Source organism: Harpegnathos saltator, unplaced genomic scaffold, assembly GCF_003227715.2.
Source record: "Harpegnathos saltator strain DR-91 unplaced genomic scaffold, Hsal_v8.6 scaffold436, whole genome shotgun sequence".
Taxonomy (NCBI): domain Eukaryota; kingdom Metazoa; phylum Arthropoda; class Insecta; order Hymenoptera; family Formicidae; genus Harpegnathos; species Harpegnathos saltator.
The window spans coordinates 1,082,770-1,102,848 of record NW_020230246.1 but is presented as its reverse complement, the minus strand read 5'-3'; the positions used below and the strand labels follow the sequence as shown (position 1 = coordinate 1,102,848).

General features: G+C 36.8%; 1 protein-coding gene across 8 annotated transcripts in view; it reads right to left on the bottom strand.

Annotated features, from left to right (window-relative positions):
* rg (A kinase anchor protein rugose) overlaps positions 1 to 20,079 on the bottom strand; it is a 774,193-nt gene that overhangs the window by 127,896 nt on the left and 626,218 nt on the right. For 5 of the 8 annotated variants that reach the window (XM_025301660.1, XM_025301661.1, XM_025301665.1 and 2 more), the window contains exons 3-14: positions 7,566 to 7,692; positions 7,219 to 7,319; positions 7,013 to 7,108; positions 4,854 to 4,975; positions 4,303 to 4,429; positions 4,006 to 4,125; positions 3,760 to 3,906; positions 3,538 to 3,642; positions 2,623 to 2,763; positions 2,272 to 2,417; positions 1,946 to 2,159; positions 32 to 284 (exon numbers count right to left, since the gene is read on the bottom strand). In XM_025301660.1, coding sequence (XP_025157445.1) covers positions 32 to 284; positions 1,946 to 2,159; positions 2,272 to 2,417; positions 2,623 to 2,763; positions 3,538 to 3,642; positions 3,760 to 3,906; positions 4,006 to 4,125; positions 4,303 to 4,429; positions 4,854 to 4,975; positions 7,013 to 7,108; positions 7,219 to 7,319; positions 7,566 to 7,692 — 1,699 coding nt within the window. The remainder of the gene's footprint in view (positions 1 to 31; positions 285 to 1,945; positions 2,160 to 2,271; positions 2,418 to 2,622; positions 2,764 to 3,537; positions 3,643 to 3,759; positions 3,907 to 4,005; positions 4,126 to 4,302; positions 4,430 to 4,853; positions 4,976 to 7,012; positions 7,109 to 7,218; positions 7,320 to 7,565; positions 7,693 to 20,079) is intronic. The other 3 variants (XM_025301662.1, XM_025301663.1, XM_025301664.1) reach the window with 3 other exon arrangements.

The following is a 20,079-nucleotide window of genomic DNA, read 5'->3' as shown; positions in this document are numbered from 1 at the left end:
TGTTACTCAATCTATTTATAATGACACGTACCAAGTCCCTTTGGTGTTATCCCGCTTTTGGATCGAGGATTAGCCACCCAGTAGTAGTACTTGAGAGTGTGCACCGTTTGTAAAACTGTCGACACGCGTCTTACATTGGAATATATCTGTGTGTCACTAAGAAACTCTGTGGCCAGGTACGAATAGAGTCGCGTTTGTACTGGCGCTGGTGTATATATCCACAGAGCGGGATTAAAAAGGACGTGATCCAGTAGCTGCCATGTTAGAAATGAAAAATAAAACAACTACATCACCATGGATCTGCCTGTTCTTCGGACACACCAATCTAGCCGACTTTATGATTTCCTGAGCTGTTTGCTAATTATTTTATCGATGTATTAATTTATATAATTGATATAACCTTAGGTGATCCAGAATATTCATCGTGTATATGTATAAAGAAAGATTTGATTATATTTATTGTGTGTATGTATGTATGTGTATGTGCGTGTGCGTGTGTGTGTGTGTATGTGATATAATACAATAGTATTTTGAAAAATACGTGTATGATCAAAATGATGATTGATATTATATAAATCCTTCGTAGACAATTACAAATAATATATATAAAATTAAAGGGATGAATATTAAACACGGATCGTTAAGCTTATGGAGACGATTGAAAGCAATTTGCTGATGATATTGCTGTTACATATAACGACAATTATTACACAAGAAATGTGGCTGAATATGAAACGTTATGAGTGCAAATAGATGCTCGTGCATTCATGTTGATTGGAATTCTGAGGGGAAGAATATGAGAAACGAATGTGTGGGGCTGTACATGTGGATTTGTACATTCCGATACTAAAGAATATTACTGTATTCACGTGATTAATTATTTTACATTATAAAAGGTTATTTATGAGTAAAACACAGCCATGTAGATTTTATATCGAATTCATACCAAATAAATCAAACGTTCCAAATTGGTAAAACATTCTAAATTGGTTGATACTTAAATAGCGGAATTTATTCAAACGTTGGAAAGATTTGTAGCAGTTGAAAATAAAATATCGTGTAACAGCGTTTTGATAACAGAAAATGTAAAAAGAAGAGAAAGAGAGGAAGTGCATATTCGAAGATACAAAAACATAATTCGTTTTTTATATAATAGCAGAAATATAGGAGACATTTTGAACGTCGCAAAACAAGGATCATAAATTTCGATGTGAAAGCGACACATTGTGAACAAAATACTTAGCGTAGGCACTTTCTTAAATCAGGAAGCTCAAAAGTCGGTAGATTGCATGCGATCCAAAGTTCGGATAACATAACAATGATCGAAGAAAGTGAATGGTCACATGCTCGAGAGGCTTTGTGGAAAAGCCTTTGACAGTCTCAAGAGCACAAAACAAAATGCACATTAAACACATACATTAAGACGCATGTAAAAAAAAAAAAGGAAAAGAAACATCTTCGAACATTTCAATAGGAGCAATCGTGACAAAAGCGAGAAAGCTATTGCATTACGTAGCGAATTGGTGGAACAGGATGCGTCGGCGTTAACAGTTCAACTGATCAAATGAACGTAATCCAGATTTTTCGGATAGTCGATAGAATATACAAAAGGCGAAAGAAAAAAGTTATATAAATATGAGAAGAGATATTGCCAGATGTATGAGTGGATAAAGGTTTGCTTTTGCATAAGTCACACGCAGGAATTTAATAAACAAATGATAAAATATTAAATATTCCTCGAAGATATGAATAAATCGTTGCGACGCAACATTACACATCGTTTTGTGATCTTCAACTGATTTTCAAGTTATTCTCGCCAAAAGTGCTCTATTCAATTTTCCTTCTATAAAAATTTCCTTCTATAAAAATTTACCATATCAACGACAACAGAATATTAATTAGTAATTCGACAATCTCGTCAATTGATCGGTTAACAGATCGGTACCTGTTTCAGCAGCAGATCGCTGTTTGCGCTGAGGCAAGTCACCAAATGCTTCGTGAGCTCCAAGAAGGACGCCAGGACCTCGGTGGTGAGATGATCCCTGCTTGCTTTCTGCAGCATGAAACTGATCACCAGAAATCCTCTGTTTTGCACCATGTGTTGTTGAACCGTCTGAGAACTCTCCACCAGGTCGCAGATGAATCCGAGCAGTTTCGAACTGCGAAAAGCGGCGTGAATATCACTCGTTAACGACCCCACGACTCTCACAGATAGGCGCGCGCGCGTGACTTCTCGAGGTACATATGACAACAATTAGTATCAGGATTTACCATAACGTCGGATCGCGCTTAACGTCGTTCGGTGCTATGCAGTCGTAAGGCATGTCCAACTGCGAGAATAATGGGAACAACACTTGTATGCCGCCTATCGAGTTTAACGTGCTGTGAATCGAATGCGTTATGACCGCCTTGACATCCTGAAAGCCGAAACAACGATGTCCTGTAGATTTTAGTGCGCCATGTGTCTGCAATTTATCTCGCCTTTCGCGCGCCCTTCGTGAGGCGAAGGTAACGAATGAAGCGTCAAGGGAATAAGAAGCGCTCGCATGTAACTGTACGTGTCTCACGGTGCATAAACTCGCCTCTGGTCAAGATCGTAAATAATATTATTGAACTATATACCTGTAGCATGAGAGCGTGCGGTGTATGTACAAAATAGGAGACGTTGCCTTTCGGTGCACTCTGCAAACAGAGCTGCGAGTCCGTCGCTACCGGATTGTACATGAACACAATTGCATTCGACAGCTTCCCATCGTAAAGTACCTGGAAATACCGCGTACACATTTGAGTAAGCGACGGTTTTGTCCGTTCGACTGGGAATATCTTGATACATGTTTATCGCATTGTAATGTAAATCGTTCGCAAACAGATATTACTGTGGATCGAGGTGAATGTTCTACGAATAAGTCAGTTATCGATCTCATTGGCGTATAATATTTGGGATTCTCAGTAGTAACTACACAATAAGATACACACAAGGGAAACACACATAGACATATCTCGCGCAAGATCAACAACAATCAAACAACAACGCCTCTTCGTGATCCATATGACCGCGGTCTACGTACCACCAATTAAAAGGGGAAAAACCCATTGGTGTTAAATCAGATCGTACGAAAAAAAGGAAAAGGAAAACATAAAGGCATGTTATACGTGAAATCAAAGCGATATTACAACAAAAATGCACTACATATAACTTACGCTCGCTATGCGAGAAACGGCATCCACTAATTAAGGGAGAGATAAGCATTCGAGGGAGGGAACACAAATAGTAGACACGGAATTAATATTAATTAACAGGCATTAATACAGACACAAGATTTCGTAATTACAATATCGCACGCTTGTCCGATATGGTATAACAAATAAATAATATAAAGCAAATCAACATATGAACTCCCATCGGTCGCAACGACCACCGAGAAGGTGCGTTTGTAATTTGGGTAATTACCTCAGACGAACTCGTACGCAGTAACAGATTAATTAACGAAGTACAAATCATATGTTAACGGGGGAAAATAAAATCAAAATGCTTACAATTTGCATACTTTGGTCCACCATGCTCGTGAGATCCTGGTCACTCACCCTTTTATGATTGTCGGGCAGATTCAAGTAGCACTCGTTGTCGAAACGAAACTGGCTCTGCTCACGCGGAACCGGCGGGGAAACAGAGAAAAGAGAAGACAGCCGATGAATGAACGATACGACGTCCATGAATGCGAAACGAGCGCATCTGCGCGATCGATTAAAGATTTATACCTTATATCCCGGTCCCAGTCTGTGCATCGCGCATATCTGATGCGTCGTCAGCGCTTCGCTGAACAAATATATCGCACTCATTTGTCCACAAAATACGCGCTCCTCGTCCAGTTCGGGGGTCGCTCCGATGTAGCATTTGTCGAAGGGCTGCAAACAGGGACACGCGTTATCTTCCCTCGGATCGTTATTAGCGAGAGAAAAGCGATTACCGTTACGTACAGTGCGTACGGTATGGGGCTTACTTACGTCATTCGTCGAGACGAACCATGCCATTTCCGTGCTCGATGCCAATTGACCGTTAACCAGACACTTAATTTCACTTTTCGTCCACCTATTGTATATATACACTACCGCAATCATATACCACTGCGAAACACACAAAGGTGAATGTCATCGGCTGTTGTGTATTGATATTACTCCCACATAAAGCGTGATTCATTATTAATCAAACCGTAAACTAGGCGAAACTTTAGCGCAAGAACGTATTAGGCGCACGTCAACAACTCGAAAAGCATTAGTTAAATAGCGTATCTAATAGCGTACCTTTCGTGGCTGAAATTCATATTTGACACAATGTTGGAAGCCCTTGCCTTTTACTTTCATAGAAGTAAGGACTAAGCAGTTCCCTACGAAATGCGCAGAGTATCCTACTCCTTTGCTTGTTTTAAAGCTAAAATAATGACGGGGCATTATTTCTTTCATATTCTCACGACGAAGCCGCTTCGCTTATGCACCCCTTCTCCCCCCTTTGTTGTTGCCCTACTTCTACCTTTTATTCTTTAAAGAGACCGAGAGAAAAGAGAGAGAGAGAGAGAGAGAGGAGCGACGGAAGTGAGAAACATGAATGGAAACAGTTAAATCATCTCTACGCGGGTGTTATGTTAGACTAAATCGTGAGGAACAGCCCGTAATTCCGAAGCATTGTTCTTTCCGCAGTTGTATGTGCAAACAAAATCGTTCCCTTAATGAGGAGATTCAATTGAAAGGTCTCAGCGTTTTCTTCGAAGTTGAGAAACATAGGTGATTCTTTAGGGCTGCCTGCTCCACCTGGAGAGGGTGCTTTCGCGAGAGTACTTGATATGAGAGCCACTTACCAGTAGAGGTACGGTTTTTCGCGTTCGATATTAACAGAGTTGATAGGATCTAGGCGGAACCATGTGGTGAAGGTAAATCCATTCTCGTGCGGCCACTTTGCCAGCGGCGGCAAGACAATCGCCTGTGGAAGACACGAAACAAATTCTCTCGTCAAAATATCTCATGAAATTAAAATTCACGCGCGAAACGCGTGACAAACAAAGATAAATCAAGCGACAGGATAAATCAATCTTAGCGACGACTTCCGAGTTAAGCAGAACGATATTCAGCCAATCATTCTTAATTTCATTATTTTCTTATTCTGTTTCTTTTCTTTTCATAGCCTGGCAGCCAAATTATAGACTAAAAATTGAACGATTATCTTTTGTTATTATTAAGAAGTTAAATTAATTCTGGTTTTATTTCGTCAACATATTTTTCTCTATATTTTAAAGAAATGATCAAATTTACATCAATCTAAATATTTCCCGTTCGTAAATATTCGTTAGCTGTGATTTTTTCCCATCTTTCTGGCAACATAGCGATTCCGCAACGATAGAACGATCTGTTTTTCGAAGCGATCCAATCGGATCCCATTTTTGCACATCCTCGTAATTATTGAAGTGTCTATCTGCCAAAGCGTGTTGCATCGATCAGAATACATGGTAATCAGATACTGCTAGGTCTGGAGAGTATATTGGGTGCGGAAGGATTTCCCATTCGAGTTCCAACAATGTTTGTTTAATGACTGAAGCAACATGTGGACGAGTATTATCGTGCAGAAGAATCACTTTGCGTCTATTGCTAGCTAACGCTGGCCTTTTTTGCATCAATTCATCATTAAATTTGTTCAATTGTTGCTGGTATCTCTCCCCCATAACTGTTTCATGCACCAAATGTAGAGCAACATTACTCTGTAACCGTGAATGTTCCCTTTTGGTGTTGGTGTTGATGTTGATGGCTGTCTTGGATCAATCCATGATTTTTTTCGCTTTAGATTATCAAAATAAATCCACTTTTCATCTCCAGTTACAATTCGCCACAAAAAATTATTTTTTCTTGTCTGGCAAGCAAAGATATGACGATATTCAAACGATTTACAATGACACTTTCACTCAATTCATGTGGAACTCATTTTCCTTCGTTTTGAATTTTTCCCATGGCGTATAGGCGTTTAGAAATTGTTGATTTATCGACATTAAGTTGTTCAGCCAATTGTTTTTCCGTTTTAGCAATGTTCTTCAATAGTGCTTGCAATTCAGAATCTTCGAATCTTTTTTGGTTGAGCAGTACGTTCTTTGTCACTCAAATCAAAATCATCACTTTTGAATCGTTGAAATCAAAATTTGCAGTTAGAATACGATAGAACTTGATCACCATAAATTGCAACAAGAATTTCATGAGCTTCAGTTGTCAATTTTTCAAAACAAACAAGAAAAGTAATGAATGTCGAAAATGCAATTTTTTACGATCCATTTTAGATGCATATAAACAATGAAACTATCAGTAACAATAGCGCGCAAACTGTCATGTGTCTGTCATAGAGAAATGTCAAATCTTTCAGTGTTGCTAGATTTCAACATTCGTACTAACCATTAACTTGTTACTAAAGCCATCTATTGCTAGGGACCAGAATTGATTCAATCTCCTAATAAGTACTGCAGATTCCTTTTGTCTTTGAATAAGGTGAATGTTTCGATTAGTAACCAGCAACTTTATCGTGAAAATAAATTAACAAATTAATAGCATACGCCCAAGTACACAACATATAGTTGAAAAGCTTGAACGCTTGTGGTCTTAATTGTATTTTGCTACTTTATGAAAAGATTTTAAGTCATTTGTAATATTTTCTTAGAAATGCCTAAAATACCGTTCGATATCTAATAAGTATTTGTACTTTTTTTTTATTAATCGCATTTCTTATCTTGCGCCGCTCCACCTGTGTTACGTCCTACAGCAGATACGTGTAGCTTGATCGCGCATGCGATAACGATGTTTAGGGAAGTTCCTTGCCGTGATTGATTTCGAAAATGCACGCGGAATCTTGCGAGCCAAGGTAAATTCTCTTATCGGAACTTTGATAGAGTTTAGGATCGAACGACGTCCTCCGGGATGTCGTAAAGTAAAAAGTATCTGTTCTAAAGTATAAAGGCGAATAAGAAGAGAGAAACCAACTTACCGACCCTTTTCTACCAGGGAAACTGAAAAATACATCGGGCCCATTTCGCTGTGGCATTTGGCGAAGGACGTTTAGCAGTTTCGCCGAATGTCGTGGCTGCGAAAAATATCGAACGCCATCAATAAGCGCCAGTATATTCTTACGATGAAATAATTAATTCGGTTATCCGACGTGTGACTACCGAGTGACTTTCAAATCATTCTTACCCATTTTCCCTTGACAGCTTTCATAGCACCAAACAAAAGTTTCAATTCTTTCACCGTTATACTGTAGCTCGCCAGCACTCCCAGCATGTCGATTAATAAATCTGTCGCAGCGTACAAGCGATAATTTAGATGCTATTAAGTGATGTAATTAATTGTATAATTATAGAAGGAAACGACGGGGAAATAACAAAAGTTCACACGTATCGTGCGCGTGATAAGTAATTGCTGTCCCAATTACAAAATACAGAAGTCCATCACACACGATAACTTTGCGGAAATGCAGTGAATTATTTTCGACTTTAATCAGTGACAGCGCGGCGCCGAACTTAAAACAAATATTTACTTACCGGCGACAACAGTTTCCGCACGAGATAATCGGTGCAGGACGTGTTCTATGAGACTCACGTCCGTACATGCTTGTAAGTTTCTGACGCTTTTTCTCAGAATTGCGATAAAGACACTCCATATTTCAGCCTGAAACAGAAACACCGCGCGTGTATGCGTTATTAAAATGTTTAAAACTTAAGTTAAGGTTATTGAATTAAAAGGAAGAGAAAAAGAGGGTGAAGTTCGATCGAGTTTCGTTCTGACAAGCCGTGTAATTAATAATTCGGCTCGAATGGAATTTCATTGCGCATAATTACGTTACCATCGTAAATCGCTCGCTAAAGTTGCGTAATAGGGAGATGATTGTAGAATATTGATTAAAGGCATACCGCGCTTATTATTATTCGCTTGTTTGCATGAAAATATTACTCTCGCCAAAAACATCGGTTAATGACGGGAATTCTGTTAAGCATTAATTTTTCACTCACGCTTTGTTAAATATCGCGCGCATATTGTTAACGCAAATTATGTTTCATCGTAGAACACGAAAATTACATTGCTTTTTATACAATGCATATCGCCCGTTGTTCTAGATAATAATATAACAAATCCCTGATCGTAATTTAACGTAGGACAATGTTATTTAAAAAAAATTCATTTTCATCCCTCTGTCTCCGGATATATGCGATGATATAATAAAAATAAGAACCCGCAGCAGCGTCTCCTTTTCGATTCGATTAGTCGAACTCGACTCGAATAGTCAGAAAATCCAGTAATGTCTTTGTTTATAGATAATGGCTCGCCAATTACGTCCAGGCAAAAACTATCTTGAGGGGCTTCTCCGAGCCAAGTGAAGTGCTAGTGGTTTTATGTCGAAGCGTATAAAGGATGGCTTAATAAAACTGCGCATTCACTCCGCGAAGAAGAAGTTAATGCTCTAAAGAGGTTTTTTGCAAGCAATCGCGAATAATTCCCTCAGACACAACCCGAGCAAATACAAAACGCAGACCATCCCCCGTGGAAGGTATTATTATTTAATACGGCTAGGTAACTGTCTTCGTTCGCGTATAAAGAGCCAAGGGAAATGTATCGCCGCGAGTGGAGGGTGCGGGCGAGTTGCCTGATAAAATGTAGCGGTAGCTGTTTCAATATACGCACAAGTGGCATCAGCCGGTAGGCATGTTTATACGCGGTACGGCAGGTCAACCTCCTTCAACGGGTCTCGCAACAGTTCATCCTCGAATTATTATACCCCGGGATCACCGGACAACCGCACTCAGCCGACGCAAGAGAGATCGGGCAACCGACGCCGAACGCAGTTCGTGTACCCGCGTAATCCCCTGCTGATATGCAAGGTAGGCCACGATGCGAGATAACTACGGGTGCGGGGTAACCGCCGAATAGCGGAGAAATCCCGAAAATGCCGCTGGAATTCCCCCAGTCGGAATTTCGGCTCCGCGCGGGCCGGAGTTTTAGCGAGGAGAAGTTATGGGCATTCGGATAATTCCGGAGTAATGATCTCGCGACTATACACCTTGTCGACTTATTACATCGGAGTTGCGGACAAATTCGCCGAGCGAAGGTAAAAAAAGGCGTGAGAAGGGGAAGGGGGAAGGCGGGGGGAAAGAGAGAGGGAGGAGAGAGTCGTTCTGAGTAATGTCGTGGAAGCTTTCGGCTGTCGCTCGACCGTGATAAATTACCCTGAATCGCAAGAGCAGTGGTTAGTCAAGTTGATCTCCAAGCTAGGTATCTCGTCTTCACGCTAAAGGATGTTGCTTATCTATCCTCTTAGATGTTGCGCCACAAGACAGCACTGCGTCCCGCGAGCATTTCCCTGTGACCCGAGGAATATTAATGTTAGCTTTACGACGCTATTTACGACGCGTTCAAGAGAAGTATTCTCTCATTGGCCACGCGCGAATCGCGCGCGTTTCACCGACACCGGCCATTTGAATTTTTATACTCGATGGGACACTGAAGAATATAAACGAGTATCAGACATAGAAATTAAAACTAAAAAGAAAACGAAAAATTCCAAAAAATCACTTCATTCCTATATTAACCATTTCCCTAACGTTATAAATATATCGAGTGATTCCTCACATTCAAGACTTTTATCGAGATGCCGTTGGATCATCACAGATTCGCGATATCACTATAGCGCGAGCCATTTAGTTAATTATTATCAACCTGCATATTAACTTCTTTACATTATCAATTGCTGAAGTACATAGTAATTTTCTCAAACGAATCTCTCGATAGATAAATGCACTCTGTTTGTACATAGTGATACGTCGATGTCTTGTCTCATGTGACAGACTATTAACCTTTTTAATCGAAACGCGGAACTTCCATGATGACAGCCTACAGACTTCCATATATTAAATTCCATATATTATTAACCTTTTAACTGCTACGGTCGAGATAACTCGAGTGTGGAAAAAATGGCGGCCTTGCTACGATCGAGTTTACTTGATTTGGACTTTCAATGTGTAATACCCATTTAATTTAGTTTGTAAAAAGCATTTGAATTGAGCGGGCATATAGTTCCATCTCTTATCATTATAAAATATTTTATAATTGTAAAAATAACTCAGCAAAGAGGATCATACTGGTCATTTAATATCTCAGCAGTTAAAGGATTAAGATTGCGTTCCGACATCCAACGTTAATATCGTAAATCTCACAGAGTGCCCGGGATTCTCAAACGAAAAATTATGAAGATTAATCAGATCAAACTGGGAAAAAAACTCAAGTACCATTTTGCAAAAATCGCAATAGTTATTAAGTTATTAATGATTGAAAATGATCACATCTAGAGGCTCTTTTAATTGATAACTTGAAAATTTGCATACTTATTTGCAAAATAGTAAAGGACCTTTTTATTCAGAATTACCTAATCTACAATTATATGGCTATTATGTCCAGCAGTAGTATTACATATAGATAAATTGAGCTTTGAACCCTGAACCTATCACTAGGCACAATAGCCGTCATATAATTGTAGATTAGATCATTCTGAACAAAAAAGTTCTTTACCATTTTGCAAATAAATACGCAAATTTTTACATTATTAATTAAAAGAGCTTCTAGATGTGGATTTTTATTCATATAGGGTGAGGAAAAAATACCGGGACCTCGAAATATATCGAAAAACATAATTTTTATGAAAAAATGTTTCAGACAATAGTTTTAAGGTTTCAAGCATTAGACAGCAATCAAATCAGTATGGCCTTGATGCGGATTTTCGATGAAGGATTGTAAAACATCTAATAATTTTTCTGTATTTGTTGCTGATGCAGGTCTACCTGATATTGCACGATTTTTCACACTATCAGTTTCCTCAAAACGCTTTATTGGTTTCTCAATAGTAGATTTTGAAATGGCAGTATCTTGATCACGAAATGTTTCATTAAAAAGCTGCTTTACATCATTATACGACTTTAATCGATCACTCCATCCTCTCATCATCAGAAGAGATATGCATTCTCGCTCTGAAAGACGTAGCATATTGACAAGCGGAAGAACTAGTCAAACCGAATAAATTAATACTTGGATCAATTCAAAGTTTTTCTAAAAACAATGCTGAAGAATAATGACTAAATGAAATGCAAGTGACGATAGCTAATACGTACTGTTTCTTAACTGTTGCTCGAATTCGAAAATCGAAATATTTAATATTCCTTTCATTTCGAATTTTAAGAGAAAATCGAAATCGCGCAGGCATACAACCTCCACAAGTTACAGCTTGGGTAATGCTAATGCTGGCGGTACTGTAACTTTAAAATCTTGTAACTTGCAAAATACTTAAGGAAAAAGCATTCAGTTACAGTGTTTCAGTTAGTGCTCAGTTATAGAAGGCTCTCGAGATAAGCTACAAGAATATGTAATGAAAAACAGGGGATTCCATTTAAGAAATTTAAGATGAGACCTTCACGAGACCTTAACAATGTTATTCAAGGTCATACTAATATTGCTGTGTAATGCGTTACTTGAAACCCTACAACTTTTGTCTGAAACGTTTTTTCATAAAAATTATATTTTCGATATATTTCGGGGTCTCGGTATTTTTTCCTCACCCTGTATATATTCATATACTATTTCAATCAATAACTTAATAACTATTACGATTTTTATAAAACACTACTTGATTTTTCTTCTCAATTTGATCTGATTAATCTTCATAATTTTTCGTTTCCAAAAGATCCCGGACATCCTGTATAATATATTATACATAAATTATAGATTTTCAGTACTGAAAAAACAGCTTAACTATTCACCCTAGAGAATAGGGTGCTTGTCGAAGATAAGTACCATGTAATCTGGAATGTGCATAATATGTGCACAAAACTACTCTAATCAGCGAAATAGTGCATCATGTTTCATTTTATTGAAAACTACATATATTCATCTCATATTTTTTTATATATATATTTTGTTTTCTTCTTTTATATAATCTGGATTTTTATTACTTATTAACACGTGTGCTTTCTTTGGTATTTCCAAATGTTTCATTATATTTTGTATTATAAATTATAATATTGACTTTAGGAGAGAGAGATTGTCAGTGTGGTTTATATATGAATAAAAACGAAATAATATGACGTCCTGTAACCCCCTCCATCTGAGGCATGTACACAGAAAATTTCAGTAGTGTGATTAGTATACAGGGTGCATGATTTATCTGAAGACATTGAAATATCTCGAGAACTATGCATTGGATAAAAGAAAGTGGTTAATGAAAGTTGTTAGTCTCGAAAGGAGACATCCAATGATACCAAACTCGACCTCCCACCCCACCCCCTGGGGGTGGGGGTTGGGGGCAACTTTGAAATCTTAAATGGAAACCCCCATTTTTTATGGCAGATACGGATTCTACGCCACAAAATACGTAAATTTTGTCCGAAACTTTTTTTTTGATTCGCGATAGATGGCGCTGTAATCGCAAAAAATTATATTTTCCGCAATTCTCCAGAAATGATCATTGGATTGAGAAATAAAAAATACCTGTTCAATATTTTTAAAGAACATAATAAAAGTTATTCCCCCCCCATCCTCTCGGGGTAGGGTGAGTGGTAACGTTCAAATCTGAAATGGGAACCCGAATCGAAGAGAGAACTGCTCGACGCGCCACTGTGGGTGTATGGCGAACTACGGCTTATTATAAAAAATTGTTTCAATGAAAAAAATTGTTTCAATAAAAATTTCACGTACAATCTAATTCTGCAATGAAAAATGTGGGTCCCCATTTGAGATTTGAACGTTATCACCCACCCTACCCCGAGAGGATGGGGGGGGGAATAACTTTTATTATGTTCTTTAAAAATATTGAACAGGTATTTTTTATTTCTCAATCCAATGATCATTTCTGGAGAATTGCGGAAAATATAATTTTTTGCGATTACAGCGCCATCTATCGCGAATCAAAAAAAAAGTTTCGGACAAAATTTACGTATTTTGTGGCGTAGAATCCGTATCTGCCATAAAAAATGGGGGTTTCCATTTAAGATTTCAAAGTTGCCCCCAACCCCCACCCCCAGGGGGTGGGGTGGGAGGTCGAGTTTGGTATCATTGGATGTCCCCCTTCGAGACTAACAACTTTCATTAACCACTTTTTTTTATCCAATGCATAGTTCTCGAGATATTTCAATGTCTTCAGATAAATCGTGCACCTTGTATAGAAGTCTATGCGATAGCCGCTCATGATAATCTCGAGTTAAACTAAGTAACGATTTGCATCAAAATTAGAATTTCGAGATAATCCTATCAGCATCGCAGCAACGGAAAGAGGCAACCATTGGATTTACATATCTTTTTAAAAGAGGAATCGTAATTATAAACAAATCTTTTCCAAGATCTTATTTGCCGTATAGCCAGTCCCGCGTATACTTTACCATCGCGGTAGATCGCTGGTACTAGAGGAGAAGGTGGTATTATGGCCCTTGTAGGTATTATGATCATTCTTAATATCTTCGTTATCAGGTAGCGAATTCCAATTATTAATTATAGAATTATTTGTTTAGCAGTTCGTCGTTAGCGCAGTAACGCTAATATATCAATATACAATAGCTAACACTTTTTATAACGCATTTTTACTTTCGAGCATATCAAAATGTTTTTCAAAGTACATTTAATTAGACATGTTTCCCCATTATTTTTAAACTTGAACGTATTATCATACGAGTATATACAATTGAGTATTTTATTTGTTACTTGACATTTTATTCGGCTGTATATCTTCCAAATTATCTTTCGAAGTTAAATGAAATATCATGATTTTGCTAATGTAGCCCCATAAGAGTGCTAATAAATATTGTCTCTTTCCGAGGTTTTTATATCAAAGTGATTATTCGACAAGTCGATTCTAATCTGTAGTTCACTATTGCACTTTTGTTTGTATTACAGTACTGTCTTTCTGGCAGATTGTATTTCCTAACAAGTAAGTCAATATTCACATAAAAAATTCGCAGTTATATTCATTATTATTCTCATTCTAAGAGTTTAATTTGAATAAATATATAATTTTTTTAACTAAACGCTTTGTTATTTTAAACAAAATCAATTTTTGTTGTAACAGTTTTAGTGACAGGCTACATTACCACCCTATTTTCTCGCTGACCCATTATGCTATGTGACCACATTTTTATAAATAATATCCTAAGTAATAAACATTACGTAAATTTGGGTCTATAATCGACTAAACAACACTGTGACAAATGTAATCAATTAGTTCTCACTTTAAAATATTGATTATTGACAAAGCTATTGCATAAAATATGTGAATGAAGGGCAATAATAAAGGATCACCTTCTCTTCTATAAATTTTCGGCCAACCGCATCGTTTTCAGCTATGCTTTTTTCACGACTGTTGATTAAAGGGTTATCCATTTACATATGCTGATTAAAGGGTTATCCATTTACATGTGACGCACAATTATTTGTTATTAACTAATTATTTATATTAATTTTCTACATTTATCTCTTATTCTTCTAAATTAGTTGGCTACGCGTTCACTGCAGCTATGCGATAAAATATTACGAAATCTTCCCATTGAGCAAAACGAATACGTTCGAAAACTCGCACGAAAAATGACAACTTTTCTATTCATGATTATAATAACGATTCTTTCGCGCGCGAATGCGCGTAATCAATTGATTATGTCGATTAAGAGCCGGTTTTTCAATAAAGGTTTAAATTTAGATCGAAGTTTGAACTCTATTCAAAAGCAATAGACTGTTTTTCAATAGATAGATCAAAATAAAATGTAGTTTAAAATATAGTTTAACCAAACTATGAATGACGACCATTTAAATGTCATTTAATAGATTAATAAACATCGTTACCATATAGTGTCTCTATTATTATATTAGGTGTACAAGTGAATAATTCAATTTTTTCAGCTACATTCAAGGTTTATTTTAAAAGAAAGTAAATTAAATTGTTCAATCAAAGTAATCGCCGTTGCTTTCTATAACTTTAAGCCACCTTTCAGGCAGCTGATGAATTCCATTTCGGAAAAATGTTACGTCTTTGGACACGATAAAGTCATCAAACTATTTTCGGATCTCATCCACTGATTGGAAGTGCATATCGGACAAGGCGTGTTGCATCGACCGGAACAAGTGATAATCGGATGGAGCAATGTCTGGTGAATACGCCGGCCGTGCTGCAAGACGTCCCAGCCAAGACTCATTATGGTGTTTTTTGTTATTGGAAGCAACGTGTGGCCTGGCGTTGCCATGCAACAATTTCACTGGACGTTCTCCTTTGCCAGTATACGGGCGTTTTCGTTCCAATTCTTGACTCAAGCAGATTAATTGACGTTGATAGCAGTCCGCAGCAACTGTTTCACCCGGTTTCAACAACTCATAATAAAGCACGCCCTTGATGTCCCACCGAATGCAGAGAAGAACCTTCTTTCCGAAGCGATTGGGTTTTGCGACCGATTTTGATGATTCGCCGGGATTTACCCATGACTTTCTGCGTTTCGGATTGTCTTAGAGTATCCATTTCTCATCGCTCGTAACGATTTTCCACAAGAAAGACTTTCGACGCTGCTTATTGAGAAGAGAAAGACACGCTGTCACTCGTTGATTTTTGTTGGTTTCAGTGAGTTCATGCGGAACCCATTTTCCTTCTTTCTGGATCTTTCCCATCTCACGTAAGCCTTTGGAAATCGTTTACTGCGTTACTCCCAACTGTTCTGCAAGCTCTTTTTGTGTTTGTGCCGAATTCTCAGCTTGGCAGTTGTTCCAAATCATCATTATCGCACTTCGGAGGGCCTCCAGGGCGTTGTTTGTCGATTAGACTGAAATTACCACTTTTAAACCGCTTAAACCAAAATGAGCACACATCGTACGATACAACACCTTCGCCGAGAAAGGAACAAATCGATTCGCACGCTCTTGCAACATTTTTTCCTTGTTGGAATTCGTAAAGAATGCAGTGTCGGATATGCACCTTATCTGTTGCCATTTTCGACTGTACTGAACTAAATACTTTTGAAGGTTATGTTGGGCCTTTCGCCAAACTATATGTTCTTTTTAATAGCTATATGTCAACATTGCATAATCACAAAAGAGCGGGAAAATCTATTCAATTTAAAATTGATTTCATAACTGCTTAAAATAATTTGGATTATTCATTTGTACTCTTTTAATAGATCACTTCTAATATATCTTAAAATATCTTTATTTTCACTATTTTCTTCATAATATTCTTTATTAAATATCGTAACAAATATTTTATACTTTTACAAATATTTAATAATATGATTTTAAATATTAGGTGTACAACCGATTATCACTTGTTCCGGTCGATGCAACACGCCTTGTCTGATATGTATTTCCAATCAGTGGATGAGATCCGAAAATAGCTTGACTTTATCGTGTCCAAAGACGTAACATTTTTCCGAGATGGAATTCATCAGCTGCCTGAAAGATGGCTTAAAGTTATAAAAAGCAACGGCGAATACTTTGATTGAACAGTTTAATTTACTTTCTTTTAAAATAAACCTTGAATGTAGCTGAAAAAATTGGATTATTCATTTGTACACCTAATATAAAACATATCAACATGAGAAAAAATCGTGTTGTAAGACGAAGACCAAATCATTTTGAAATTTATGATGAAAAATGATGAAAAAGAATTTCTTCAAAGATTTCGCTTATCCAAAGCTCCAGCTCATATGTTAATAGAAAAAATTCAAGACACTGTTCAATCACCAACTGAAAGGTTGGTTAATATACGTCATATAAATTAAGTGACATACGTAGAATATTTTTCAATTACATTAGTTTTAACTAATTAACTAGTTGCACAATATGGTGCATACTAATAATAAATATTATACGAATAGTATAAAATTTATTTATATTATACTTTTCTTTATTTTTTCCATAAATCAGGCTCTTTCAATATGAAATGTATGAAATGATATTAAAGATTGTACGCTAGTGGATCTTTTTGATAAGCGTAGGTGATTTTGTTAATATACATAAAAGTACAGCAAGTAAAGTAATTAATAAAGTTTCAAGGACAATTGCTCAACTTAGATCTGTGTAAAATTTCTGAATACAGAAGAAGATATTCAAAGACTCCATGAAAAGTTTTACAATATTACAAGATTTCCACGTTCTGTGGGTGCTCTAGACTGCACTCATGTTAGAATTAAATCTCCACGTGTCTAAAAGTCACCCGCATAGCGACTTTTCGTTGCCAACTTAAGAATAACAAAGATTTATCTAAATTGTCTTCAGTAAACATTCCCCCCTCCCCAAAAGGGATTCTAAGAATTTCCTATATACGATAGCCAATTGCAACGCATCCGATAAACTTATTGTGCGATATCTGAGATTCTAATCCCGACTGTCATGAAGATGGGATACAAACATGTTGATGTTTTGAATCACAGTATTATATACAAGGTAAAGTGGCCATAGAATGTACTCGCGCGCGAGTTGTCAACGCGAAAATGGCGCACCGATATGGCGTGAGGTGTAAGCACGCGTATTCGACAGGGCGTTTTTCCAGCGAACGATTTTCCTGCGACGGAATATTCGAACCGAAAGGTATATCGAATGTACATCACCGCGTATCCTCTATCATCCGTCCGCAAACGTTGAAAGTTCAAATAACAGCGTAACGCTCGTTTTAGCTGACGAGACGACCAGTGGTGAATATTCTCGACGGCCGGCGTATCAACAACCATCAGCCCACGAATAATGTTATTATTTCGTAGCTATGTATGCTGAGCATTTTGCGGTAGGGACGATGGGACAGACACGACGAAACTACGAAAGTACTACGCAGTACTCGCGCGCATCCACGATAATACACGTATAGGCCGCCTTGATAAATCACCGACGCGCGCCGTGCGAGTGTCTCCTCGTTCGTCATCTTTTGTACTTGCGCTGGCTCTCACCTCTCTGCCTCTTCCCTCCCCCCTCCACTCTTTCACGTTATGCTCTTCTTTTTCTCCCGACTATCGTAATGAAATGACAAATGGCCAAGTGTACACAAGCTGATACACTCGATTTGTTCCGCCTTTACGCGTGGCGGTATCTGCTTGGCGTTAAAGTGTGTGTGTGATAGATGTGAGAAAATATTTGGTTTATACGGCAGCGCACGGTTGGATAACAGCGTATCGAATACCCGAAGAATGATGCGTCGCATTGAGATAGTTAGAATCGGAATAGACGGCATAAGGTACACTCGAGCATGTTATAATGCGAGTTTAATGCGAACGCGATAGTCGTGACCTCTTTGGTCGTAAATCTACTGGCTTAAATGCATTGATTCCCACAAGAATCGAGATTAAGAATAGATTCACTTGATTTGTAGTAACAGTGTCTCTTTCTTCCGCGCTATCCCTCTCTTTCTTAGTCGTGTACGAGGCCGTTATATTCTTCTCTCACGTTCCATTTTAGCAATTTAATAACACAGTCACATATTTCTCCGAAAAAAAGCAAATCAATGCAAGATAATGTTAAAACTAATATTTTAAATCAGGTTGCATACGATGTTGGTAGCAAACGCCAATAAATTCAATGTTGAAATTGTTCTCGTGTATTCGTTACGTGGAATATTAATACATTCATATGCGGAGAATGTGAAGGGTGTTCCAAAAATTTAATTATTCAAATTGAATCATTCGTTTTTTCGACGGCAGCAAAAAGAGATAGTTGTTAACGTATGCAATGTCAAATACTACCCTATATTATGTTGGCGATATAATTGCTTCGATTTTTAAAATTAAATATATTGCAATCTTGTATTTTAAAATACCATTGAGGTAGAAGTAACATCAGTTGTTGAAACATATATTCAAAGAATAGAGAAGTTGTGATACAATATTGTTTTAGAACTAGCCACTTGTTTAGCTAAATACATTATATATCCTCGTTTGACTTCGTATGAAAATTCACTAATCAACGCAAGAAAAAGACAGATAGAGAAGGAGAACGAAAATATATCAAATGTTATATGATATCATCATATGAATTTAACAACATAATGTGAGATATATATAAAATTTTTGCAGAAAATGCAAATTTAGTTGTTAAAGTATTGTTATTAAGGTTTTGATGAGAATGAAAGACATTTTGAACAAACAAAGCAACAAAGGCAAAAATTTAAACATAAAACATAAAATGTTATTAAATTTTATATTTAATATTTAATGTAGTATTCATATTTAATATTATTAACAACATCTGCAATTCGGCATTTTCAAACTTTTTTGATTGACCTGAACATTTTTAGTCTTTCAAATTAAAATAATCATTTTTTAATCGTCGAAACTAACACTTACATGTTTTAACTAATGCAATAGATTCAAAATAAATTTTTTAGATGAATCAGTGAGCTTCGATACCCATTTTCTTCGAATTAAAGCAGTAAAATAATAACTGACGAAAATGCTCTTTATTGTCCCATTGTCAATTTTTAATCGTTCCATTTTCGAACGTTCCATTTTCAATCGTAGTAAAAACTGTGGTTATGTTTATAAATACACATGACGTGTGTCAAATTATTTATAGAAATGTCTAAGCTTTGAACTGATGTACTACTTTTTAAAATATTTCTAGTAAGTTTGTAGCTACATCTAGCTACAGTGAGCTCTCAAAATTAACCAGAACACCTAATAATAACTAATAAAATAAAATGATTAAAATACATTAATCCTTTAAACCCTAATTTTTTAAAATAATACAGAATGTGTACTTTAGCATAGGTTGCCAGGTAAAAAGAATTATATTTCCTAGTTCTATCTTTTTACAAATTAGTTCAGAAATTATCAAAATCATTAGAACTAAAATCAAAATACTGTAGTATATCGAACATGAATATAGTAACATGAAAGATTCTATGTCGATTTAACGTGTAATGAAATAGGCTTACTACGTTGCTATAATAGGCAAGATAGCGAGACAACAGGTTCAAAAAATTATATACATTTTTTTTCATTTATTCTATATAAGATATAAAAAAATATATATTGACAAAAAAAGATTTTCGTGTAATTCATTCGT